Source organism: Aegilops tauschii, chromosome 1 (genome assembly GCF_002575655.3).
Source record: "Aegilops tauschii subsp. strangulata cultivar AL8/78 chromosome 1, Aet v6.0, whole genome shotgun sequence".
In the NCBI taxonomy this organism is placed as follows: domain Eukaryota; kingdom Viridiplantae; phylum Streptophyta; class Magnoliopsida; order Poales; family Poaceae; genus Aegilops; species Aegilops tauschii.
Window position 1 is genome coordinate 8,154,055 of NC_053035.3, and position 14,103 is coordinate 8,168,157.

Sequence of the window (14,103 nt, forward strand, 5' to 3'; positions counted from 1 at the left end):
TCGATACTCTCATGGTCTAAGGAATCATGCAAACGTTAACCATCTCTGTGTTATGTACCAATAAACTTGTGACGAATGAATCTCATAGCATAACATCATGCCGGGTCGATTCAACACAAATGTTCTCTTAACATTATGCCCTCAAGGTTGCTGACATAGACATGCCCATGATCAGGAAAACATAACCATCATGCAACACTTGAGCTAGTCTTAGAGGCCAGACTAGGAATACATTTTACCGTTTATTATTCCACACGTGCATATGAGTCTTCCTCCGAGCCTCGTGGTTATTGCAGACTCGAGAACCATAGCAGTTATAGCATGGAACATAAACATAATTATGAACTCGGAGATAAATAATATCATTTATTATTGCCTCTAGGGCATATCTCCTACAGTGTGGGCTGGGTTTGGGTGGCGGTGACGTCGATGCGGTGTGGTGTGGGAGGGGTGGAGATTTTTTTTGGAGAAACGGCGTCAGAAGAGTTATTATATAAGGGCGGGCTGATGCGAGGAGTAAAAATTATTCTTCTCTAAGGGCATCTCCAACGCCAACCCGAAAACCTCACGCAACAGTCCGGACCACGCTGTCCGGTCCACGGAAGCCATCCAACGCAGGCCTGTATCGTTCCATGGGGCGGTCCGGTCGCGATTTCTCCCGCAAACTGAAGACAAAAGTTGGGGAGGTTTGCCGGAGTCCAGACCGATCCGAAGCCCGTTTCTGACCGCCCTGGCCCACAAAATACATCTCACCCCTCCCGCGCGTTTTCGGTCAGCGCCGACATTGAAGTGGCGCGCCGGCTGATAGAGCGCCGCCCGCGCCGCTTCCCACTGCAGGCGACTGCCGAGCGTTCAAACAATACGACGGCCGCCCGTCCGTCAGTCTGCCGCCCGCATTGATGGCACGTGGTTGCCGAGGCGTCTCCTCCGACGCCACCCGTTCGTCCGTCTGCCGCTCACTGGTGCTATATAAACCGCTGCCCCAGTGCTCCGGCCATAGCCAAAGTCATCCCTCTCCACAACACTCCACGCCATGTATCCCTCTGTTGCCAAAGCTCTCTGGGGCGGGCTTACGTCAGAGCAGAAGAAGGCCATGGAAGCCATTGTTGCGGACTGGCAGGCCGGCAGGCAGCCAAAAGACTTGCAAATGCAAGACGCCTCCTTCGACGAGCCAACACCACCCCCCTCTTCCTCTGCGGCACCCTCCTCCTCCGCTCCACCCTCGCCGGTGCATTGCAACCTCACCATCGACGAGGCATGTGCCCATTATATGGGCATGGTGTGGGAGGAGCGGGAGGAGCAATTCTAGGAAGCGCAGGCCGACGCCAACTACAACCATGACCTGCTCCAGGAGCATCTGCATGCGGAGGAGCACGTCACCGCTGGTAGGCAGTTGCGTCGGAAACGGACCTGGCAGAGCAAGAGGCGCTGCTCGAGTCCTATTGGTCCTCCTGGGAGATCCGCCTCGCCCACTGGCGGTACCGGCAGCGTGTGACAGAGGTGGCGGCCAACGGCAAGGAGTGCGACGACGCGGGCGAGGCGTTTTTCGGCACCGACGAAGAGGACATCGCCGAGATCGTGCCCCAGTGCCACGATAATGAAGAAGCCGGAACATCCGCGGGCACCGCCGGAAGCGAGGAAGTGTAGTGCACGGTAGGCCGCCGCCGCTCGTGTCCCAGGAAGGCCACCGCTCCTCCCCTCCCGTCGACGCCAAGCTTGGTGGGCTCAACATGTTCGGCCGATTAGTCGCTTGGCGGTGACATGGAGGCGGGCAGCTTCAGTTCCCGGGCCTCCAGAGGCGGAGCTGGAAAAGGCGAAGCTTCTGTTCTCTTGGTTCATGATCGAACACGGGCCAAGGACGCCGGCGATCATTTAGATTAGGTATTAATTATAATCCAAACACCGCCTCGGACGGCTTTGATGTATATGTAATGAAATCCGTCATGTTTATATGAAATCTGATATGTTTATATGAAATCAGGCCGTGTTTATATGAAATCCGGACTTGTTTGAACGAATTTCGTCCAGTTGGTTGGAGTTTTTTGTCAAAATGTATGCGGCTAGCGTTGGATGGCTGCTTTCCGCATCCGTGACCATAGACTAGTACCTCTGTCCATGGATGGATGCGGGAGGTTTTTTGCGGGTTGTCATTAGAGATGCCCTAAAGACTGCATATAAGGGATCGGCTAGGTCCAGTTTAGCCGCTTGATAAAATGATTTTTTTTATACTCATCTAACTTCTAGTCGGACTGAATTTCAAGAGAGAAAAAAAAAGAACTTCTACTCGGACTAGTACTCCGCGTACACAACTAGCATGGACACGAGGAAACCAAATTAACACGGCTACCTTTGACACATGTGGTTACACCCAAACTGACTCCTACACGAACAGAACCTACTTATGTTACGTAGATTTACCTAACAAGCTGTAGTATATATAGAAGAGGGTGGGGTGGATATACCATAATAACTAGTAGATCAATATACGTAGTAGAAGAAACGCCATGTCGGCGCTGGGTGAAGACGCGACCCTGGACGATGATGTGGTAACGGAGATCCTCCTCAGGCTACCGTGTACCTCTGTGCTCCGCTCCCGGGCCGTCTGCAAGGCGTGGCACCGCATCACCACCGACCCCTCGTTCCTCGCAGCCCACGCCGAGCGGCGCCCAGCCGAGCTGCTCGTCGTGTCACGAGAACCTGAATCTGAATGGGCTTACCAAGATCGTGTCGACACAATCCCGCTCTCTCTCCGAGCCGACGACGGCCCGGTGGGGTGCCAGCGTGAGCTCTATTATCCCGAGCATTGTGATGTTCACTTGCTGGTGGGTTGCTGCTATGGGCTCCTGCTATTCCTGCTCCACAGATTCCCTCCGGGCCAGTGCTGCTCCTACTTCTTCGTGTGCAACCCGGTGACCAGGCAGGGGACATGGCTAGACCTGATGCCGCCGGCTTGCCGCGGCAACCTGCGGGTGCTCTGCGGCTTCTACCGCCACGGCCCATCCGGCGAGCACCGGTTTCTCGTCCTGGCCAATGAACCACAAAGCCCGAATAGCCTGATGACCAACATGGACCTCTTCACTGGCTCCGCCGCGCACTATGTTTTCAATTTTGCAGCCGCCACCGTGTCCTCAGAGGCTCCTCGCCGGCTGGGACCGGTGCCCGGAAACGTAGTCGTCAACCCCTACGGCTCCGAGAACCAGGTCCCCAGCCACCTCTACCATCGGGGGAAGCTTCACTGGACGACGCATCATCAGGCCACGAGCATGGGCAAGATCTTGGCGTTCGACACACTGTCCGAGGAATTCCGGCTAATATCGTGCCCGGAGTGGCCAAGGGGCCAATACTCCTACCTGCACGACCTCTGCCTCATGGAGTTGCACGGCAGGCTAGCCATAACAACCACTCTACTCTGTGGCGAGTTCATGGAGGTCTGGGTGCTCGAGAACTACGACGACGACCGGAGCTGGTCACACCGTTTCCGGATCCAACTGCCGCCGCCGTTCTGTGTACGTTGGACGATGGGCACCGGTATCCCTAACGTCATTCTGGTGGGAGGCTACATGGAAAAATTAGCTGCGGTATACCATCTTACCGACAAGTGGAGCGTAGAGAAGATAGGGTTTATCAACAGCAACACATCGGCTCGTCACTTTCTCTTCAAGGAGAGCCTTGCGCCACACCCCTTTTTTGATCCATATTAATTTTCTCATGGAAGAAAGTCACGCATGATTCTCATCAATCACTATACTCATTCCACATGCATATATGTACTTTACCTTCAGAGTTATACCCAAGAAACATCCATGTACTTTTGCCTTCAATTTCCTATCATTCCCGTATACAAAATCAGGAAAACTAATGATACATATCAATGAGGTAGCTCTGGTATCTCCTTATAGTAGTACATTTGAATCCTTTCATCTTGATTTGCAATAATACTCCTATCTACTACATCTTTTTGCAAATCTACCTTTTTTCTCTCTTTTTGAAACACAATTTTTTCCAGATAAAAATACAGAAATTTCGAAACACAAATCTACATACATTATTAACCATGTGACGGTCCTAGTATTTCTAAAGTAAGATAGTAATGTTTTTATTCTACCAAAATATTTCTCACCACTAGCGTGAACATTCATAATATATTTCTGTCTTACTGAATAATATAAATGTGTATGAAAATGCTACGGGCCAACTTATCAATCCCCTCAAGTGTTCTATCTTATTTGGTCCTGCATGCTCCAATGAGGCACAAGAGGTGGTATGGTCTGTTCTGGAAGTAAAGAAAGATGAGTTTGAACCAAAGTACCTCGGGCTACCAACACCTGATGGGCGCATGCATCGCGGTACATTTCAGAATTTGCAAGTACGGCTTATGAAACGGATTTGCATTTGGGGTGATAGTCACATGGCTCAAGCAGGAAAGGAGACTTTGATAAAAGCTGTGGCACATGCCATTCCTGCTTATATTATGGGCGTGTTTAAATTACCTTTGTCAGTATGCGATGATCTAACACGGATGGTTAGAAATTACTGGTGGGGTTCGGAGAAAGGCAAGAGGAAAGCTCACTGGATGGCATGGGAGAAAATTATTCAGCCAAAGGCTAGGGGGGGATTGGGTTTTCGTGATTACAGAATCTTTAATCAAGCTTTACTAGCCCGGCAGGCATGGCGGCTTCTCGTCAATCCGGACAGCCTATGTGCGAGAGTCTTAAAAGCTAAGTATTATCCTAACGGTCGTTTGGAAGACACCGTGTTTGCAGGGAACGCCTCATCGTCATGGCAAGCGATCACGTACGGGCTTGAGCTGTTGAAGAAGGGTCTTGTGTGGCGGGTCGGCAATGGCCAGAATGTCAGAATCTTGCGAGATCCCTGGCTGCCTCGACCACCATCATACAGACCCGTCACCGTGCAAGGAAGATGCAGATTGCGACGTGTAGCTGACCTGCTCAGCGCGCATGGAACCTGGGATGTGGATCTTCTCCGCCAATACTTCGTGTCACCGGACGTTGAGGAAATTCTTCGCATCAGGCCAGCACCAAGCCTTGATGATGTGCTACCATGGGCACCGGATCCCAAAGGCGTCTTCTCTGTACGGAGTGCGTATAAGATCGCCCTGGACGACAAATCCCGCACATCTACGTGCGCCATGAGCAGGGCACCGGACGGCAATCGCGCCGTCTGAACGGCATTGTGGGGGTGCCCTGCTCCCCCAAAGGTATGGGTTTTCGGCTGGCGTTTGGCGACTGATTCCTTGGCCACTATGCAATATAAATTTAAGAGGCACATTGAAAAATCTGACATATGTACCATTTGTGGTGTTGAACCGGAGGACAACTTCCATGTTGTCTGCAGATGCCCGATGGCGCGAGCATTGTGGGAGGCCATGCGCGAGTCATGGCCACTGCCAGACCTGAACAGCCTCAACAACTCGGGCCCTGACTGGCTGCTGCAGCTACTTGACAAGAGCACGGAGATAGAACGCCTCGTCATCCTGATGACCTTTTGGCGGGCATGGCACCGTCGAAATGAGGTTTCTCACCATAAGCCGGCACCACCTGTGGAGAGCTCTCGGAGATTCCTTGATAGCTACATCTCATCACTCTTGTGCATCAAACAAAATCCATATGGGGACATAGCTAAAGGCAAGATGGTGGTCGACGTTGGTGCAGGTGTGCGCCGTGTGAGAGATACCCAGCAGCAGCCGCCGCCGGTGCCGTCGCCATCCGCAGATAAATGGCAAGCCCCCCCGGCGGGCTGGGCAAAGTTAAACGTTGACGGTTCTTTCATACCGGGAGAAGACACAGGTGCGGCGGGCATGGTACTGCGAGACGAAGCGGGTGCTATTATTTTTTCAGCTTGCCGTTACCTTCGCTGCTGCTGTTCGGCACTGGAAGCTGAACTGGCGGCTTGCATGGAAGGAGTATCTTTGGCATTGGAGTGGACGGACAAACCCCTCATCATCGAATCTGACAGTCTACAGGCCGTAGAATTTCTCCAGGAGCAAGGCATTAATCGGTCTCAGGTGGCGTCCCTAGTTGGGGAGACGAAGAGGCGTTTGCATGGACAGCGGGAACACCGCTTTGCTCATGTTCACCGCCCAAGCAATGAAGCTGCTAATTTTATGGCTCAGTTTGGCCGTACCTCTTTACGTACTGCTGTTTGGCTGACAGCAGGCCCAGATAGTTTTAGTAACCTTTGTCAGAACGAGTGTAATGCCACAATTTAATTAATACATACTCGTTTGACCCGCAAAAAAAGAATAATATAAAGTTGAAAAAACAAGGAACGACGAATTCTTTCTGCCATGCCCGGTCGCTCACGTGTTGCTCCCGTGGGCTGCTCAGGAGCAAACCCTAGCCGCCGCATGATTCTCATAAATAGCTATACTCAGTCCACATGCATATATATATAGACACACACACACTTTGCCTTCAGAATTATACCCAAGCAACATCCATGTACTTTGCCTTCAATTTCCTATCATTCCTGGATGCGTACATGAAATGATGAATATTAATAGTAGCACTTACTACTCACTCCAACGTTAGTACAAAGTTAAGATATTTATTTTGAAACGGAGGGATTACATACCAATGAGGTAGCTCTGGTATGTCCTTATAGTCCATTGGAATCCTTTCACTTAATTTGTAATACTCCTACCTACATCTGCTTGCAAATGTATTTTTTTCTTTCTCTTTTCGAAACAAAAATTTGCATTATTGTTAACTATGTGCCGGTCCTAGTATTTCTAATGTAAGGTAGTATTGTTTTTATTTTACAAAAAAATCATCATATGTTTCTGTGTTACCAAATAATATAAAGTTAAACGATCTCATTTATAAAAATATCTTGAGATCACATACCGAGATATGGTTTTAGTGTATGAAAATACAATGTGTATCAACATTTAAATGCTATTGATCGACAAAAAACGATTTCGGTGGAGATACAGAGGCCATGTAGACAACTGGTAAGCACGTCATCAGCACCAAACATTTATCTGAATTTATTGACATAATATGTTGCAATCTTTCACACTCAGCTAAAGAATAAAGTTACATGGTATAATTCAAGTATTCCAGGGCATAATTGTAGAAACACAGCTAAACCGGTATTCCCATTAATTTGGTAGCCTTCAGTAACATCTTACTAGATTCTTTTTCGGTACTAGTAAAATATTGAAGTCATGCATACGAGATCCTTGTCCAGGGACTGAAAAAAAGGCAGTCACAATAAGATGATGAATACGGTTAGTGAGGCGGATGTAGCTCCAAGCACTTTTCTTACTTTTGCTGTATTGAATTGAATCGAATCACTCTCGCCTCCAAGGTCGCACGCGCGTGCGGCTCCTGAGGAACCCCAACCCTACAACCAGAAGGCCCTAGATCTAAACCTCCCGGCCGTCGAAGGCGGCGGTCACCGACGGGCCATCTTCGCGCGGAGGCGGGCCATCACAGGTGTTGCAAATAAGCCATGCTCGTGCGGTGGCGACCGGCGTGGGCGAGCCAGGTCTGATCAGTGCGTGCGTGGACGTGCCCATGTTCGTCGTGCGCGCTGGCCGTGCGTGTGGATCGCGCTGGCTGCAGCGGATGCGTTGTGCACGGAGATTAGCTAGCATAGTTAGTTGGTGCATGCACGTATGGATTAGTGGAGCAAATCTCTAGCTGTACGCATGCAGCGGAGTGTGGCCGAGTTGAGTGGATCGTGGTGTACATGCTACTGGCGGCCGGTGTGGTGGCCGGGTCTTGCGTGTGTGCAACCGGGTATAAAGACCCACCCCATGTACTGATCGATATGCCGATATCAGCCGAGCCAGCAGCTCGAGCTGCAGAGAATAGAAGAGGCCGTATGTGCGGCTGAGGCGCCGTTCGTTTGGCGAGGCATTTGTGCGCCGAAAAAAAAACAGTGTGCTCCTTTTTCCATCTTCGTCTGAGCGAGAGAGAGAGAAAGAGAGAGAGCTACCCGGGGTTTGTCCTAACAACCGGGGCTGCGGTGGAGGTGGTGTGGCCGGCGGCGCGAGAGCTCCGTGATGCTACCGGTGCATGGCGAGGAGCGCAGAGGAGCGGCGGATCCGGCGAGATAGGCAGCAGGGAGGCAGGGAGTGTGCCAGAGTAAGCTGGTGGCGGCGGCGCATGTCCACGGCCATGGAGGCGCGCGGCGGTGCTGAGGAGGCCTAGTCGGAAGGAGTCCTGGTAGGCAGCGGGTGGCCGGTCACCTCTGTGTTCGTGGGTAGGCGGTGGTGCTCTTCCGGTCGAGTTGGCGCCGGAGTTGGGTGAGACGAGGCGGCTCAAATCTGGGTCTGGCTCGATCTGAGTGGATGGGCTCGTTCCCTCCCGTGGTTGTCCCTTGGTGGGTTACGGACGTTGCGGTGGTCTTGATCTGTGCCCAAGGTGGAGGGACGTTAACTCTGCCGTTCCTAGTCTGAGTTGGTGGTGGAGTTTGGGTCGTGCTCTCTCTGCTGTGTGAGGTGTTAGAGGACCACGGAGGTGCGGCTTCATCGGCAAGGTGTCACGGTGGCGGCGATGCGGCTTCATCGGCAAGGTGTCGCGGTGGCGGCGATGCGAGGCTTCATGGATGGTGCTGCCCCAAGCCTTGGTGGTGTGAAGATGGGCGGTGATACGGATGAAAATCCTGCCCGGTTCTTGCCGGTCTGGCAGCGATGGCGCCCGCGGGTGTCATTCTCCCTCCTTGGAGGCGACGTTGAGGTGTGTCGTCATCTCCCTCGCTCGCTTGGTAATGGCAGCGGCCGCGCTTCGATTCCTCTCTGTCACAGTCCAAGATCAAGAGGTAGTAGTGCGCCACACCACTGCTTAGATTTTTTATTCCTCCCTCCCACAGTTTCCAAGATCCCGTTCATGGCGTAGGCCAAGATTCCACATTTTCGATCCCTCTCGGAGTTTCTCCCTTAGTTTGTTATTAAACTGAAATAAGTGAAGCCCCAATTGATGTGGATGTCTGATGCATCCATGGAATTCTACCGAATTGCAGATCAGATCAGATCACTGTGCCGGAAAGGTAACATCTGAATAAGGTAACCGACAGATTATTGTATTGTACACAGCTCTATTGCAAGTTTTTGGACATAATTATGGAAGTAGCTGTTGAAAGTCAAAACCAATTGCATATTGTGTATCGTACAAACAACTAGCAGAGCACTATTACATGGCACTGACCTGTGATTATTCATATATCTCCAGACCTAATGGACTGAAAGCATCGAAGCACAGCAGTTTCTATGCTTGCATCACACACGTAGGCAAAGTACAAACTTGAATGCTGACAGAGTATGGTAGTCACTGTTTTGATTTATGGCATGGGTTCATTTTCAGATGAGACAAAAGGCTTCGGTGGCATCTGCAGATTCCGCAACCTCCCTGTTAACATGTTAACGACCTTTGTCATCGACAGACGGTTTCTTGGGTTCCACTCGATACACCACAGTGCCACCATAGCCAGCTTCCTCACATTGTCTTTCTCTTCTTGAGTCGTTTCCAAAGTAAGCACCAACTCCTGATCGTTGATTACTTTCTCGTAGATCCATTCTGGGAGGTAAACATCATTCTGGCTCTCAATACTTGGGTCTGAATTCCTCCTTCCGCTCACCATTTCTATCACCAGCATTCCGAAACTGTACACATCTGACTTGTACGATACTCCCCCAAAGCTCCGAGAATATAGCTCTGGTGCAATATAGCCCATTGTGACTCTTGCTGCTGTTAAGGTGACGATGCTTTGGTCTCTTGTGCACAATTTGGCAAGGCCAAAGTCTGAGATCTTTGGATTGAAGTTGTAATCCAGCAGGATATTGTGAGGCATCATGTCAAAGTGGAGGATGCGTTGGTTGCACCCTTGATGTAAGTACTCCATTCCTCGGGCGATGCCTAAAGCAATATCTAGCAGTTTGTTTGGTACTAGAAGATGCTGAAAAATATTAGAGTCGTCAGAGAATATGTATTTCTCCAGTGATTCATTAGGCATGAATTCATAAATAAGAGCCCGTCTCATTCCTTCGGAACAAAATCCTAGTAGACGGACAATATTGGCATGGTAGATTAGTCCGATGGTTGCAACTTCATTGATGAATACTTCTCCCTCTCCTGTAGAGTTCTCTAGCATCTTGACTGCCACGGGCACTCCATTTGGTAGCTCGTCTTTGTATACACTTCCAAATCCTCCCTGCCCTACTTTTTCCTTGAACCGCCTTGCCATCTTCTTAACTTCAGAGAATGTGTACCTTGTGGGTTTCGATGTTCCATATGTCTTGAGAAACATTTCGACCTTCAAATGTATCTCCGCATTATATCTTGTCTTGAGTGAAAGATAAAGCACAGTGGCCACCGCCAACAAAAGAGCAACAAACACAGCCACTGATGATGTAGCTGAGAAAATAGACAATAGGTCACTGTGCTTTAAAAGCAGTTGCTTAGTCAGTATCATGGGGATAAGAGGATATCAAGAGTCAGAGTAGCCACTAGCCAACAATAAGAATTTACACAATATAAGTTCTTTTTTATTTTGAAGTTAAAAACACTCGGTTATAGCAGTACCTGCAATGACTTTGATATGTGTACCTGCAAATACCAAGAATGAGATAAAATAAATCAAGTATAATTCTTGAAAAAAAGTTCTAGAACCGACAAACTGTTATATGAGTGTTTTCTACTGTTGGTGCAGTAAATTTCCCTAGCGGATACACTAGAGTTTTTTTTAATATATGCGGAACACATATGCGGCGTTGTTTTTGTTTTTTTAGAAAGAGAAGAAAAAATAAATCTTTGTCACAAGTACAACTTATCAAACAGATTTTATTTTTTGGAGAATTTATAAAAATGACACTAGTCGCACTGTTTTGGTGCTATATCTGAAAATGCCACTGGTCTGTTAGTTTTTCTTATGTTTTGGTCATGCGCACAGCTCTTACGGTCAAGACAAACCTTTTGACTGAACTGGGCAATTTTTTTCTGAACATGGTCTCGGTCACATACATGTGGACCCGGTCGAGGTCGGTTCTCTCAGTTACTCTGCTCTGTCGTCCCCGATTCATCACCTTAAAATGCCTAGCTAGTTCCCTGCCCTCTCTAAACCTGCCCAAATCCCATCGATCATGGGTCCCATCCTGGGGGTGTAGGCATGCTGGTGGAGGGTGCAGGTCTAAATTTTTTTGACTGATATCCCCAAAAATTCAGTTTAGTGTTGCATAGCAAAATTTAGGGCAAATAACAGCTAAAGAGTTCCAAATTTTATAAGGCTAGTGTCTGATAGACGAACAAAACATATCTTTTTTGCGCTTGATTATTTCTCAGATTTGTTTTATGAGAGTTATGGCACAATGTGATTGCTTAAGCAGACTGCTTTAATGATCTGTGGTGCTATTTTGAATGAAAAATAATTCGCGGACAGTCTCATGGAAGATTCAAACACATGGAACTCTAAACTGAGTAAATTACACTCTAGATTTTGCTTCTTTGTCAAAATAAAATAGAATAATACTCCCTCCGTTCATAAATCGATGACGATTTGGACATTGACACGGTCTCTAATATGCATCTTTTGACTGTTACCTTGTTGTATGTACTCCCTATGTTACCAAATATAAGATGTTCTGGAAATTTCAATATGGACTACATACAGACTGAAATGAGTGAACAAACACACTAAAATGGGTCTATATACATCCGAATCAGAAAAAAGTTAGAACATCTTATATTTGTGAACGGAGGGAGTACATGTTAGTATAAAATCATGAAATTTATATAATGAAACTATCTCTGTATGACGAACTTGACGATACTATTTCCACCTAATATTTTAGTAATCAAAAATTTTAGTAATCAAAGTTAGAAAAGGTTGACTGTATGCTTTGTACGAAGTGGTGTATTTGCAAATTGAGGGAGTACTATATATAGTTTTGGACAGTCAGATCTGATCATACCAGGCATGCAGAATGCTAGACTCATTTGTGAGCTGAATGCGCAGCGTCCGCCATGGAGTTCACAATCAATGCAACTGTATTCATTCCAATACACCGTCATCTTAGTGAAACTGAGGATTCTTTCAGCACTTTCCTTGAAGAACTGTGGTTTGTAGTCTTCGTACAATTGTCGGTTGTCATACTTTGGTATCTGTATCAGGACGCTTCTGCCATCTGAGACTGGGATGACCTTGCAGTCCAGCGGAAGAAGAGACATATCTTCATAGCCAGCTACCAAATACAGGAAGTGGGTTGCGTTGCTAAGGCAGGAGACTGGGCCTGCAATGCTATCGGCAGCACCAGGTAGGAACTCTCTTGAACAGTGCACTAGGGTTGCAGATAAACTCCAAGAAAATAATTGGTTCGGACCCAGCGGGTCATCGTTGGCAACATCAACTTTTTGAGATGATAAGCTTCCGGAGATCATGAGCTCCTGCTGGAGCAGTTGGCAGGGGTCTACAAGCGGGATGATCTTCATGGAAGAACGTCTGTAATTCATGGCGCTGACACTGTATGGGCCAAGAACTGGGTGAAGTAGGATGGTGTCTTGACCAGAACATGCTAACTTCGTCCATGATTCGCGACATCCACATGATGATGACGTATTGCTGGATTTAAGGCAGAAAGGATACCTGATCTCTGGGCCATGTTGGCTGCACTGGGACGGTGCGCAGTATCTGAAGAAATCTTTATCATCCCATGCTACGGCCAAGTCGTTTCCGTGGTTGATAAGAGGCAGCAGCAGGAGGGCTATGACAAGTAATTTACTCATCTTCCTTTCTACTGTAACCAAGATGGAGAGCAAGAGAAAGAAGAAGATGTGGCGAGTGTAAAAAAGTAAAAGAAAAACAGCAGCACTTATTCCTTGTCTTCTATAGGTAAGCAGTCAGAGGAGAACCTTTCAAATGCTGACAGCCTTAGTTTAGTGTTTTGAATGTGATGCAGACATGCTTTAGTCTATTCCCCTGTTACATGAACATTAAATACACGTCGATTGGCATTTTGCACTTATTTCGTGTCTTCTGTAGGCAGTCAGAGTCGGGCTTCACTGATAGTCAGAGGAGGACGTATTTATTCTTTGTCATCTATAGGTAAGCAGTCCTATCAGTTGGTGGTTGGGTGCGACGGTTGCTTCAGCCAGTCCCCTCTTGCATAAGCATTAAATACATTTTGGACCATGTGGGAGTTTTTGTATACTGTCATTGTTACAGAAGACTCCAATCCTGAGTCATCTTTTGTTCCAAGGTGCATCGATTATAAGCTATGCCAACGAAGTCATAGTTAGTACCCAATCACACTATCAATTGGTGTATACAGCCGGATATGGTCAACTAGTCCCTTGCCTGCCTTAGTTAACAGAGCTATGATATCAAGTCCCTAGTGCATATGTGAAGCTTTCATGAGGAACCCCGGTGCAATTCATTGTTCTATTACCACTACCAGCGGATGGGTGCCCACCTTTCTCCTGTGGACATCTCCGAGACATATTGCCTCCTTTCTGCCGGCGAGGTGATCCTCTTGAGTGTGGTGTTGAAGCATACGAGCTGGGTTGCACCAGTAGCAAGGCTACAATTCAAATCAACACGGAAACATACTATGTGACTGCCATCAACTACGCCGGTTCCTACTTTTTGGTCATCGACACCAACTCCGATACCAGCAGCAGCTGCCCTCTTCCACTGTGGAATCACGTTCCTTATTCAGGACCCTATGAAAAAAGCTATTACTCGAAGCCTCTACAGAGCATGTTTTGCTGCAATCTCTCCCTCGCGTCGCCCTCGCCCTGGGCGACTCGGGGGCTCTCCAACCCTAGGCACCGCCGCCGCCCTATATGGCCACAATCTAGGACATACATATGCCGACAGGTTCATCTATCTTACATCCATGTTTGTCTACTTGTTGGGCAGTACTATGCAGGTTCTTGTTGGCACCCCTGGCTGTACGGATATTCCTAGTATGAGAAAAAAGGGTTTCCCCGCTTTGTATTACAAAGCAACCAACCGATACAACCGACGATAGAGGCTGGGGCGGAGGCAGCATAAACACGCCCAAAAGAAAGGAAAGAGAAAAAAGAAAAGAAACAAATGCCGATAACGGCGGATCGACAAAAACGACGAAGCCTCGTGACC

At 48.2% G+C, this 14,103-nt stretch overlaps 3 protein-coding genes across 3 annotated transcripts; 2 read left to right on the forward strand and 1 right to left on the reverse strand.

Moving 5' to 3' along the window:
- Nucleotides 1-2,504: 2,504 nt before the first annotated feature.
- On the forward strand, nucleotides 2,505-3,701 carry LOC141026610 (putative F-box protein At3g49980). Its single transcript, XM_073503420.1, has one exon. The coding sequence runs from the start codon at nucleotides 2,505-2,507 to the stop codon at nucleotides 3,699-3,701; it is 1,197 nt and encodes a 398-aa protein (XP_073359521.1).
- A 707-nt stretch (nucleotides 3,702-4,408) lies between these two features.
- On the forward strand, nucleotides 4,409-5,185 carry LOC123494681 (uncharacterized mitochondrial protein AtMg00310-like). Its single transcript, XM_045230715.1, has one exon. The coding sequence runs from the start codon at nucleotides 4,409-4,411 to the stop codon at nucleotides 5,183-5,185; it is 777 nt and encodes a 258-aa protein (XP_045086650.1).
- Nucleotides 5,186-9,309: 4,124 nt separating this feature from the next.
- Nucleotides 9,310-13,838, reverse strand: LOC109751820 (rust resistance kinase Lr10-like). Its single transcript, XM_020310706.3, has 3 exons — nucleotides 11,936-13,838; nucleotides 10,551-10,574; nucleotides 9,310-10,382 (listed from the first exon to the last, which is right to left on the reverse strand). Exons 1-3 carry the CDS (start codon nucleotides 12,744-12,746, stop codon nucleotides 9,310-9,312), a joined length of 1,908 nt encoding a protein of 635 aa, XP_020166295.1. The 5' UTR covers nucleotides 12,747-13,838.
- Nucleotides 13,839-14,103: the final 265 nt, after the last annotated feature.

Coding starts and splice junctions, on each gene's coding strand:
- LOC141026610 (XM_073503420.1), top strand. CDS start 2,505: ATGTCGGCGCTGGGTGAAGACGCGACCCTGGACGATGATGTGGTAACG.
- LOC123494681 (XM_045230715.1), top strand. CDS start 4,409: ATGGCTCAAGCAGGAAAGGAGACTTTGATAAAAGCTGTGGCACATGCC.
- LOC109751820 (XM_020310706.3), bottom strand. CDS start 12,746: ATGAGTAAATTACTTGTCATAGCCCTCCTGCTGCTGCCTCTTATCAAC. Junction 10,575..11,935: donor TCTAGCATTCTGCATGCCTG/GTATGATCAGAT, acceptor TGGTATTTGCAG/GTACACATATCAAAGTCATT. Junction 10,383..10,550: donor ACATATCAAAGTCATTGCAG/GTACTGCTATAA, acceptor CTATTTTCTCAG/CTACATCATCAGTGGCTGTG.